A 13364-nucleotide genomic window follows, 5' to 3' on the forward strand; every position below is an offset into this window, starting at 1 on the left:
TAGTTTTCAAGAGAATACTGGAAGAACACATTGATTTAAGACTAACCCCTAAAGTAGGCCTTAACCTTCTATGACGTACAGATTCTTAACTATGCTTACATTTTTAAGTATAAAACCAGAAAATATTAAAACACTCTTACACTTGACATTCCAACCCCCATTTTATTTATTTTTCCATTTCCTTTAAGGAGCATTTTTAAAGAAGCAATTCGATGAGCTAATGCTAAGAAACTAGATGCATATTTTATTATCACATTATAATGTGTTACTAACTGTCCTTTAATCAGTATTATTACACGAACCGCTTGTAGGATGTGGCTCGTGCCCTTGCAGCATGAAATCACACACAACTGTTTAAAAAAGCTCCCAAAACCCCAGGACAGTCAAAAAACAGAGACACGTTCTATACTTGCCAAAGTGATTAGAAAAGTCCTTATTAGAACCGCATCTAATATTTTTAATGAATTTTTGTTAGGAAGAGGCATTTGCAGGACAGGAGGAGAAACTTCCTGAATAAATTCCAGTCAAATCCTATTGATGTCTCAAACCTATAATGAAGTCTTTGTACTTATGCAGCATTACGGAAATACAACATGAAAAATGGATAGCTGGTAGCAATGTCCTTTGAAAGAATAAGCCAAACTGTGATTAATTATTTACCTACAATTTCCTTTTTGAAGGCTTTTACAGAACAAGCCCTTTTTCCCTAATGCCATTTAAGACATAATGGCACAACCTGAGCAACTGATTCTGCTTTGACCAGGTTCAACAACATTATCCTCTGCCCACTATGCCACAACATCCCATTTCAATGTCTGTAATATACACTTTTCTAAAGAAATGGCTTCTTGTATGAACACATTTAATTTAACTGTACAGAAAATGTAATAGAATCCTTTTCATCCTGCACATTTCAGGGGTATGTCCCACCACAGTGGTCTCTAATGACAGCAACCTGTCTTGTATGCAAGGAATGACAGGTCACACTCAACATATTTTAACAATTACTGAGGAAACTAATTTGCAGCTAAAATAAAGACCTATGCTATGTAAACCTGCTCACTATTATGTGGACAAAAGCAGAATTCTGATAATACATAGTTTTAATGCCAAGCTGTCTGTGTTTCTCTAGTTCAGCAAAACAGTCAGCATGTACTGCTACCATTCAAAGCTTGGCACAGTTCAAGCACAAGAGAAGAGCAAGAAAGGATCTTACAACAGAGCCTTTTTTCTCCCAGGCACAGATGTCAGAGCCAAATTCACACATCACTGTAACCGGAACAAAAACAAAATACAAACAAACAAACCAACCATTCTGAAAAGAGTGTTGCTTTCATGTAAGCTTCCTCTATCATATTGGGGAATATTAAGTCCATTACCTGAAATATCATTCCATCAAGTAACTGGCATTCCAGTTTTAGCAGCAGTTTTTCAAATGGCTTTAGTTTATCTTCTGGAATTCCAAACTTAGAAGGGTTGTGATGGACAGATTTTAGCAGCCTGTAAGGAGCAGATGTAGGGGACACACATACAGCACACTTAAAATATAGTCACAGTTTTATCATATCCTGCACTACTTTGATAAGAGGCTTTGATTCCTTCCTCCTGCCCTTAGCAGCAACCCCAAAATTAAAAAAACAAAAACAAAAAACAACAAGAGAAAATCCCACAAAAACCAAACCAAGAAACAAAAAAACCCCAACCAACCAAACAAAAAAAATCAACAAAAACATACAGTAGGTCTGTATAAACAATTTGCATTTGAGTAACTTCCATTTATTTGGGTTTTCAAGGAGAGAGTTAATATTCCACTAATTCAGCTACCTTTATAATAGTTGACTCTTCAGCTTTTACTTAAGGTGCCATCCCTTCTTACAGCTGTATGCCCATTCCCATGATCAGTATGGACAGGGATAATCTTAGCTCAGTTCTTTACACAACTAAATTTCTTACTGAATATTCTTTAAACCCCACCAACTATTACATTGTTTGCCAAGATGCTTACCCTACACTGAAAATGCAACACTGATATTCAAACACATAATATATTTCCTGGTGCCCTTAGAAGGACACTGTGGGAGCTTAGCCCTGCCCCTAACTGAAATTTCTGGAGAGACTACCAAAATGCATGTTCCCACACTTTCTTGGAACTCAGACAGATGCATATGCTTTTATGTCTTAGGCTGTGAGTATTTTTCACATCAGAGACACACCTCTTGTACATGGTCCAGTGATCTTTCAGCGTGGCATGATTGTCAATTATTTCATCCAGAGTGATCAAGATTGTTAGCAACTCTCCTAGATGCTCATACATTGCCTGTTTGTGAAGGAAAAAAAAAAAAAGAAAGAAAAAGACTTTAGTTATTAGAAAGTTTACTGCAGTCATATAAGGCACATAAAATTTCAGTCCCTTTCAATATATTTTCAGCCAACAAGATATCAGCTAGAGAGTTAAACAGGAGAATTTGTGGTTTGGCAGCTTAAAGATTTGACTTGTAGTGACACAAGAAACATTAAAGGGATGTCTGCATACAAACTAAATTCCTTGATCTATCTTGACACTGAAGACACAATGTTTAAAACTGTCTATATGCAGAGGCACACATTGCAATAAGGGAGCATGCAAACACTTTGTTGCTATGAAATTTAGAATATAGACAGACATGGAGACAGCAGGCTTTCCCATATAAAGGCCAGAAAAAGCTGATTAATAAAATAAAAATTTTAAATTGAAAGCTGTAATCTAAAGTCACTTTCATGCTGTTTTTCTCAGGATTAATCATCAAGATCTATATATACTAACATAAGCAAAAGAGTTCCAAATCATTCCCACCTGAAAATGAACTCCAGATGTCTCTATAATTTTAGGTGCATTCCTGTGAAGAAAATCAAAAGTTTAATGCTTTTTTAATCCTTAGAAGAGATCATATTTATCAGTTCTGTATCATGGTGCTCTCTGTTTTCTGGGTATATTTTTCTGGGTATATTTTTCTTCATTAACATAGTAACTTCAGGAAACAAAAGACCATCAAAACCTGATGAAAAGTATATACTGTGTGAAATCTGTATGCTCTGATCAAATTTAAAACTGTATTTTTAAAGACACAGCATGTGACTGGTTAAAACCACCAAGTGTATTCAGTGTACACGTGTGTCAGCAATTCCCAATTCTGTTATGCAAATAGCCTTGACACATCCAGAAAATAAAATCACTTTGTATTTACTCAAGCCATGTCCAAGCTACATATCCAGCACCACACAGGAAGTCTGCCTTGTGCTGTGGTATAAGCCAAAAATAAAAGCAACAAATAGAACTGGGAAGAATGATGCTATCCTGTTGGGGGATGGGAAAGCAATAGAGAATCCTGCAGAGGTATTCAAAGCTAACTCCAACAATCCTGTTCAGAACTAAACCTTCCTCACACTTTTCAAAGGAGCTCAACCAAACAGCCCTTACCATGCTAAACATCAGATGTTAAAACCATGGCTGTTCTGTGAAGAATATATGCCAAGATTTACATTTTCAAAATAGACTGTAGAAGTGATTTGATTTTTAAGCTATGTATCAAGAAACAGGAGGAGCCTCTCAAACAGAGCAAGGATGAAAAAATCAGCAATATTTCTCAAACATAAAGACTAATAATGACAAACATTAACATCCTTGCATCTCATTATATATAAGCACTATTTTTCTGAAAACAAAACAAAACTATTTCCATAACCGCTTATGAAGACCAAAGTTGTACAGCAAAGCACTATCTCCAGATAACAATATTCCAAAAATGACTATGCCTTAAATAGAACATTCCTGTTTTATACATGTAACTCTACATAATAACAATACAGCATTTTAGGGAATAATTACTTGTTGCTGGTATACAGAACAGCCAGCTGATGCACTACATTCACCACCACTTCATAACATCGGGTAACAAAGCAAGACAGCTCCTGAAATACAAGAAAACAAAATGCATATAAACATATAGATCCTCCTCATACACAAGTTGTCATTACACCAAAAACACTGAACATAAACTACAGAGTATGCAGCTGAAGTTCCAACTATATCCCTAACCAAGTCAGTGGACAGATCTACAGCAGGACTGAAAACATCCTAATAACAGCTCTGAAAAAGGATCTGGGACTAAGCTAAGAAACTACCAAACACAAGCTTCCAGTACAACTCTGACCATTTATAGTGTTGGTGCAATTTAACAAAGACAGCAAGAAGTGACTTGACAAGAGAGCCCAAGTACTTTCAGGGACAATATCCAGCAGAGGCTGTGCCTTTTCCCCACTAGATTCAAGAGTCACACTCCGGATACTGGTAATAGCCTGATTCAAATTAGAAATTACCACAGAAGCCAGTACCTACTGTTAAAGTGATAAGCCACAGAATACTGCTTTAAAACAAAGAAAGTCAATGTCTTTGAAAGGTTTGCCTGACAAAAACAGAACTTAGGCTTGGTTATGTAACACAAAATGAGTAAGAACATGTCAACTCTGACCATGTAAACAAGTATCTTAATTTCCATAATGGATTTTAACACTGCATTCCTTGAACAACGGGATAAATTAATCTGAGTTTCCCTTAACTGTAGTAATATCTGCTCATTAATTTACCTCACAAATCTCATCAGGGAAATGTCAGCGTGTGATGAGTCTAGCCAGTCTGCACACAGATGGCTTTATAGCAGACAGCCCACACTGGCTGAACAGTCAGCCAGCCAGGAGACTGGCTAACAGCTTAACAGCTGAATTCTGTCTTCCGCTCCATCAAAAATAGATCTTATTTGGGCTTCTGCCTTTTATTAGTCACCAGTTTTCACAAAACATTACTTCTTATACTTGTACTGCTCTAACAAATGCAGCTGAAGTAAGCCAACAGATTCCAGAAGAATGGAATAATAGACAGAGGAGATCTTGTTTCCTGGGGAGGCAGCACCAGCTACCATTTAAAAATTTCTGGAAAGTAGTCCAATTCAACAGCACATGCATATTAGCAGCTACATAATACAGACAAGATTGTAATTTTAAACTAATATTTCAGAGTATTATTTGGAGAATGTTTTTTAAAAACTTTTTGACCTAGCAAATTTGAGGCCACTGCATCTAGCTAATCCAGAAAGCCCAGAAGATCCAAGAAACCAATACATAGTCGTTAGGTCTATGAAAGCAACTTTTCACCTTTTTGTTAACTTCATATTTTCACACCACCCCTGGGGATATGCTTATAACACTGACCAGAACAGCATTTCCTAATCTAGGGATGTAGAACACTGAATGGATTTAGGAGAATCCAACTGCTGAAAAAGAACAAATTTCATAAGCAAAACAGAGAATGAAGGATGAAACCTACAAAGCTGATATGACAAAGGGGCTGGAAAATGAGAAAGAAAACTCAAGAGATCCTAACAATTCACTGCACTTCAGCATGGTAAATGAAGTTCAGAAATTACTTCCTACAGCATTTGTCTTGTCATGACACAGTAAATGATTAGTGCCATGCTGCAGAATCAGAACATAAGTTTTAACTCTTGTTAAACCAGAATTTGTTTAAACATTCTGAAAGCTTCCTCAATATTCTCTACTTCACCACAGATATTTCATTACAAGCAATATTGCATAAAAATAGGAACATTTTTGGGAATGGGACAGTTGCTTCAGTTATATTACTGACAAAAAACTCCACAATAGATTGAAACCCAAGAGCACAGGAAATCCTCAGAATAAAAAACAGATCCTGTTTTCAAGCAAAGGATCCTGAACAAGCAAACTGTATAAGAAATAAGTGCTCTTCCAAAAATGTTTGAAAGAGACACAAGCAATTTTTTTCAGGTACGTAATTTGATTTTATTTTCTTCTACCAGCTAAAAAATCCCAATCATATAAAACAATTAACCCATTTCCAATGTTCAGTGAACACCAGAACTTGCTAACCAAATTCATAAAAACAGCTATCTTTAACTACAGATAAAAGCAACGTCAATTTATCTTCTCCTACTGAAATTTTTTCAAGTAATTTCTAATTCTTTCTCTCATTAGACTTCCAGAGAGAAGCATAAAAAAATCCCCAAACAATGTGTGATACATCAGCTGGTCTGCAGGCAAAACACAGTAACATATCAAATGACTGCTATGCCTTTCAGCAAAATGCAAACAGGATAGGGCAGACTGTTAAATCCATTTTGCAAGTAAAATTAAGCTTATAATTGCTGTAAAACAATCAAAACATACTCTACCTGCAAGAAAGAAACAAATCTTCCCATCTGTATTTGGCAATCTCCCTCCACCATGCTGGAATCTGTGGCTTAAAAGAGAAACATTTGTCAACACTTTCTAAAGCCTGTGTTGTACCTCTTAAACTAACATTGAAGCTTGCACTCCAAGCCATTTATTTGTCATACTTGTCAAGTGCACTATTATAAGTGTATTGATGGAGCCTCAAAACCTCCTAATTTTGCTTTCCTAAGGTGGACTTATTTTTGGAGTTTCTTTTTCATTAAAAACTACATGGTTTATAAATTAGATACAAAGCCGGGAAAAGTCTCCTTCATCTGAAAGAAAAAGAATAAACCCCGTAATTCTTTAAGGGCATATGTATTATGTAACTTCATATAAAAGTTTCTATTTTTAAGAAATTTGCATGAAAATACTAGGTATTTATCTTGCAAGAAACATCTAGATTTTTTTTTACTTAGAAAATATACTACATGATTATAATATACTACATGATTAACCAGAAAGAATTAATTTTCTTTTTCCTTCTGCACAAAAGAACAGGCTTACCACCATAGCTTCACAGCATTATCTGTATGACACAGAACACAGAAATACAATAATTACATCAGCCATGCCAAACTGTTTCAGTCATCTGGAGTGGTTTGAACATCACCTGACAAAATACTGTCTTTTTTATGTGACAACTGATAGATGCTATAGACTTGAGATTTTTCTTCTGGGTCACTCTGAGCAAGAAAAGCTCACTTAAAATTACAAGTTTACCTGCTTAAGAAATGCAGGTCTTCTTGCTACATAAAATATATTCTTTTACAGCTTTCAGAGATTAATGGAGTCTCCATTTTTCTCTAGCATGGAGCTCTGGGACAGGATACTAAACTAAACATCGCTTTGCTTCCCATTTACACATTTTATGCAATCTTTAATCTCTTCAGTGTATGTCCCAGAAAACCCTACCCAACTACCTGAAGTTCCTAGACCAGTCCTAGCCACTGCCAAGACAAGATGGGGAAAAAAGTTTTCTTTACATAGATGGAAAAAGCCAGCATAGTATTTGTTTTAAATTTCAACCATCCTTGAGCCAGTAACTTAGCCAGTTGTTTAAAGAAAGCAAGTTTGCTGTTATCAAAGAAAATGCTACAAGTAGGGATATGGAAATAGAGAACATAATTTCTGCATTCCTACCTAATCCTCAGAAGGCTGACCTCTCAGTTCCTGCCATTCCCAAGCATTCTCTGCACAACACCCATCAGGAACAAATTGCTGCTGTAATATAATAATCTGCTATACTCTGACTTTTTTACTCTAGAGACACGGAAAATTCTGAGGGATCTCCTAGTATCATTTTGGCAGCAGATGACTTTAAAATGCTTAAAAGCGTATCTGATAAGACATGCAAGTCTGCTAAGAAAAAAAAGGGAAAAAACCAAACACACACACCCCAAAAAACCTCCCACATAACAAGCTAACAAATCCCCGCCTTTTTCATGCTCCTTAAGCACAACAGTTATCTTATATAGCACTTAAAAGGATGATAAACAGTCCCGAGTTCAAAGATTTTACATTCCCTGATATTTCTGTCACACTCTTTTACACCTCTTATGACCAAGATCTGTGCTTATTCCCACACTAGTATCCCTTAAGGTGGAAGCTTAAGGGCAGTCATTCAGGAGTTACCAGTTTAACTCCAAGGCAAAAAGCTGTCACCTAAAGCAGCATCTCACGATTTGTGAAGTGACTTACAATGACCTGGGCCCCTCTTATGCCATGGTCTAAACACGTAGTGTGAGCTACCTACACTGGAAGGGGAGGTGACATCAACACATTCCAACTTGTCTTGGAATACCAATTGCATAAGTGAAGAGGACTTGGGTCAAGTTATTTATTAATGGTTTCATTGTTTTACTACAGTTAAATCACAGATTTATTGTTTTACTACAACCCATGTAAAATTTATTCCCAAAAGGAAATATTTTGGTTTAGGATGTGTTTACATGTGAAAAATAGGTTTTCAGTGGCATACCGTGCAAAATAGCTGCTACAGTAGACAAGCTGCATGTAGGGAGCTCACACTCCCTACTCCCCATTAAATAAGGCTGCAACAAAAATTCCTGTTCATGTAACAAGACTTACTGCAGGGCTTTACAGATAAACCTTATCATCTTAAGCTAACTCAGGACAGCTACATGACACTAACATATATCCCTATACCCTCAGAGTTCTCTATTTGGTGTGCATCACAGAGAAAGTAGGTATCCATATAATAAAATTACAGTTATTGTAGCATTTAATATAACCTGAAGCAATAATATAAAACTACATACTTTTACAGTAAAGGGAGCTACTTACCTCCTTCTCCATAAAACAAGAGGCCATTATAAAATTTAGTTTCTGCCTAACAACGAAAGCAGAAATTTGTTTTTTAATAAATAGGATATATGTAATCAAGCTACAAAATTATTTAGACATATCTTGTTTCTTTATTGATAAAAATAAATGTATATATTAGCATGCCAAACTGCAAACCTTTTCATATACAATAATAAAAGTCAGCTGAATTTACCTCATATTTTAACTTCTTGATTTCACAGCAAAGAGCGGCATACACTGTTATAACTTTGTTTAGAACCTAGACTCAAAGTGAGGAAAAAAAAATCACACAGATTATAAACAAGTTCACGTTTAGAGGGCTTGGGTTGAGGTTAGACAACTTTTTTTTTCCTTTTAGCATAAAGTGCTTACCTTGTTTTCTGTCTTTATGAGCTCCAGTAAGGAGGACTGTTCATATGGCAGGAGCTAAAATTAAAATAAAAAGCAAACAAAAAACCACAAACAATCAAACAGAAACAAAAAATCAGCAAATTTAGAAAACATTAGTCAAAAATACATTTATCCAACTAGGCAAGTATTCCCCCCAGTTTAATCTCAAATAGTGTCAGAGAGCCACAATTGCACATTATTGGCAACCTGCACTGCAGGAACTCTTCACCTTAACATGGAAATACCTTTCCATTCACTTTAGGCAGACAGGCAAATACCCAGGTATATTACATAGCATTTACAACAATTTACTTACAAAACTTGTAACGCAAAAGCATAATCATTATGGCATATGTAGGAGAAAAATAGGAAAACTAAAACATGAATTAATAACTCCAAACGCTGGACACAGGAAGTAGAAAATACATCTGTATGCAGGCACTGACAATTTGTACTTAAGTCAGCCTGATTTTGACTAGTCTGTAAATATGCAGTACTGTGGTGGCCCTACACATAATTTATTCAAATTATTCAGACAGATGATTGCTTGAGAGTGCATCTTCAGCACAGACAAGTTTCATATGGCAACAAAAGTGCTTTTAAATTATGTCTGCAAACTCAGTGAAGAGGAAAAGCTAATGCTCCACAGAGCACAGAGAATTTGTGACCAAGAAAACAGCCAATACTTTACCAAGGCCATTAGGTCAAAACACAACCTATACACACCATTCACTGTGCAGTTTTACAACTATTAGTGAGCTCTCCTGGAACCTCAGTCCTCAGATAAAAGCACTAACAGTCACAGGGTAGAAGTCTGCTGAAACCAGCCTTCCCAACACATGAAGAATTAGAAATTCATTCAACTTCTGCTAGTTTCCATAAGACTAGAAAATAATAATGTGAAATCTTCTTCTCATATGATATGCACCAATTTCTTAATTACTTGATAATTAAAATAGTATTGGATAGTTTCCTCAAACACACAAGCCAAAATTTTAAGAGCACAAATGCATCAAGCTTTTACTTTGGAGGTTTTGAAGGAAAGGACAAACTAGGAAAGTAACAGATGCAATGTATATTAAAGATATGAAGACCTTTAAAGCAATGGGATCAAGATTGAAGTCCCAAACATCTCCAACAGAGTCATCCAAAGCATCTTCAATTCTCTTCAGCTGAGATGTATATTCCTCAAGAAATTTTCCATAATTCTTCAACTGCACTTCAGCATGAATTTCTGAGAATTGATAACATTTGTACAGTTTTATGGACAATTTAATAAACTACAATATCAAAAAATGCTATTAAAAACATTTAATCATTTGCTATTTAGCTTTAGTCCTGTATTCCTCATTTTGCTGTGGCATTTTTCTTTAATAAAATGCAGATTTAATAAAAGTTCTTATTGTTTAAAAACAATCCTATAACTTAGTGTTGGTTTAAAAGAAATTCATATACTACTTGAAGAGTATCAAACATCTAAGCAGTATGCAGAAAATTTTTTTTCAAGGTACATGTATTGTTAAACTAAGACCTTAACAATCACATAAGGTGCTGAGCAAAGAAATTACTGTGGAAATTGTAGCACAGCAGGTGACCCTACCCATCAGCTGAACCAGTACAAATGCATTTACACAAGAACTTGAGGGCAATGGGTCTAATCATTTCAGCCTGAGTAGCAGTTGCATTTCCAGCAATCCTCTTTCCACTTCTCTCCGGTACCTCTCAGTGAGTTATTTGAGCATTACATGGAAAGCTTACGGCTTTTTGTCATTCCCTCCCACTTTCAAATTCACCCTTCTCAGGCAGGATTTTTCTTCTGCTGGGCACTGAAATGCACAGCTGCACTGTTAGTGTCAGGGGCAAGTAGGTTCAAAGGGACAAACAGGTTCAAAGGGTAACATTCAGTTGGTCAAACACAAGCAACAGTGGTCTTAAGTAGCATAGAAAATCTAAAGGCAATTGGTGCAAAAAAAAGTTTCATGCTCTCTTTCCTGATCTTTTTTATTTCCCATATTAAGATGCTCCCCACTCCTCCCCAAATTATACACAATTACTGACTTTGCTGGACAATCTGAACCAGAGTAAATGATTACAGTTCAAGGCTTCTACATTCAGGAAGTACAATCCTTTTTCATGTGAAAACTGAAGTGTCTTTCCCATAATTTGATAACAAATCTAACAGCTTTGATCTTCTGCTATTTGTTGAAAACAGGATTATCTAAAAAAACTTGGAGAATGAAGGTCAGCTGAACAACTAAACTTTTCTTACACAAGAATTCAGCTGTCACATAGCTTTATATGTGCCCTTTTAGCATTTCAGCAAGTAGACTGGCCTAGAAAGTTAAAAATAATATATTCTTTTGTTCTTATATTCTGCATGTTCAACTTCTTACTCATTGTCATCGCAAACAACTGAGCCAAATGGTAGCTGATGGCTACTTCAGTGGGAGAGCACTGCTGAATCAATCATCACTGAAGCATTTTTTGCAGAAAGAAAATATCTGACCAAGAAACTGCACCAGGCAGAAAGGGAAGAATGAATAAAGACAAATTGATAAGCAAAAGATGAAAAGGACTACATACAGGGAGGTTGAGACTGAGAAGGAGAAATGATTGCAGTGAAGACCTGAATTAATTTTAAGATAGTACTTTGAAAGCAGCAGCAATGCCAGCCATAAAGGCACGCAGACTGCAAAGTCTACCCAAGGAGCACAGCACACTCTCCCACATTAATAGCATTAGTGCCATTGAGTTCTAGCTGTAGCTGCAGCCTAGACAGTGCACAGGCATTGTCAAGATCAGGAGACTGAATTCCACGTAGGAGAAGAAGCAAGCGAGTACAACACTGTCCATCAGCAGCACTCCAGGCACTGATGTGCAGCCCTTAAGTTGTATCATTGTACTTTCCTATTCCATCAAGTCCATCTCATCCTTCAGGTTCTTTCCAGTGCATCCTCTGTAAGCTCTGCTGCAGCAAACCAGTAAAACACTGACAGAGGCACAGCCCTGCTGAACAGATTTTAACCAGCCACCGTGTCAGCTTCAGTGCTTTACTGCTACAAAAGCTGGAGTAGGGCAGACATTAAAGAGGTACGCTCTGGTACTTCCCCTATCACACCTCCTCCCTTCGCACAAAAGACAAACTAGGAACAAAAAAACTGACAGACACCGGGGTTTTAAAGGATGAACAGAAAAAACATCAAAGTCATACAAGAGTAGGAAATTGGCACTGCTGTTCAAATCAGTTTCGATGAAACAATAACATTGAGCATTTCTCAAACAAAACCTCACAACAGCAGTCTGCTAGAGATTCAGAGACTGTCACCTTTCCAGCCGACAAAATGATGGATTTGAGCAACACTACAGTTCATTAAATACTTCCAAATACTTAATTATTGACAGCCATCAATTTGCTACCTTGTACTGATCATCTATAAAATATGAGACAGGAATAATTTCTCACTTTCTTAGTGAGATAAGAAAGTAGAAGCTCCTAGCTAGACTGAGATAGGCAGTTGCACAAATAAAAATTATTTGGGAGATGAGAGAAGCTTTCCAAGATGCAGAACATTTTTCCTAAATAAACTGACTCACACAGAGGAAGAAAATGAAATCATATAATGCAAACTTCATCCTTTTCTTCAGAGCAGCATGCATACTTCCTAAGGTATGATGTGTTTACAATAAAGTTTGATTTAGCTTCTTCTCAGGTGATAAAACTAAAGCATTATAATTGGAACAGTGCAAGAGATCAACTCAGCAGCACAGATCCCTCAACTTAATCTTAACTTCTTCCATAAAATCAGCAATATCATCCAATGAACTCATTGGCAGAAAGACTTGCAAGTACCATAGCCATACATATGTAGGACAGAGATGTAACAAACCAGACTTACTTAGAGAAAGTTGTAATTGCTAAATGTTAACGATACAAAGTGAAAGTAGACAACAAGAACTAAAAATGCCTTTCAAGTCACAAGATTATTCTTTGGCTTTCTCTAGAACGCTGTGTGCTGTTCTGGATGGAAGATCAGCCTATTTCTTCACCCTTGAGATGGTGATAACGGGGCATATTAAGTCATGCAAATACCTTGGAGTTTCATTTCATGTCCTGGTCAAACTAGCAGAGATCTGGCATTTTGAGTAAAAGCAACATTTTCCTTTCCTCAACTAGAGAACTGATAAAAAGCTCTGCTCAGGACAGCTTCAGTTTCCACTGAAATCCAGACTAAACGAACATGGCATAAACAGTATCATCCCCTGGGATAACATTATATGTGAAACAGTTGGTCCATGAGTTACATATTTTCACAGCAACACATGGAATAATTAATTTGACACAGTTCAATTTACACTGTGTATTA

The 13364-nt window shown here is 36.4% G+C and overlaps 1 protein-coding gene across 3 annotated transcripts in view; it reads right to left on the reverse strand.

Moving 5' to 3' along the window:
* The window catches only part of WASHC4 (WASH complex subunit 4), a 39360-nt gene that overhangs the window by 25102 nt on the left and 894 nt on the right, over positions 1-13364 (reverse strand). For all 3 annotated transcript variants that reach the window (XM_053977289.1, XM_053977288.1, XM_053977287.1), the window contains exons 2-10: positions 10095-10234; positions 8983-9036; positions 8804-8869; positions 8590-8635; positions 6243-6310; positions 3866-3948; positions 2834-2876; positions 2214-2317; positions 1380-1500 (exon numbers count right to left, since the gene is read on the reverse strand). In XM_053977289.1, coding sequence (XP_053833264.1) covers positions 1380-1500; positions 2214-2317; positions 2834-2876; positions 3866-3948; positions 6243-6310; positions 8590-8635; positions 8804-8869; positions 8983-9036; positions 10095-10234 — 725 coding nt within the window. The remainder of the gene's footprint in view (positions 1-1379; positions 1501-2213; positions 2318-2833; positions 2877-3865; positions 3949-6242; positions 6311-8589; positions 8636-8803; positions 8870-8982; positions 9037-10094; positions 10235-13364) is intronic.

This window comes from Vidua macroura, chromosome 5 (genome assembly GCF_024509145.1).
Source record: "Vidua macroura isolate BioBank_ID:100142 chromosome 5, ASM2450914v1, whole genome shotgun sequence".
Taxonomy (NCBI): Eukaryota; Metazoa; Chordata; class Aves; order Passeriformes; family Viduidae; genus Vidua; species Vidua macroura.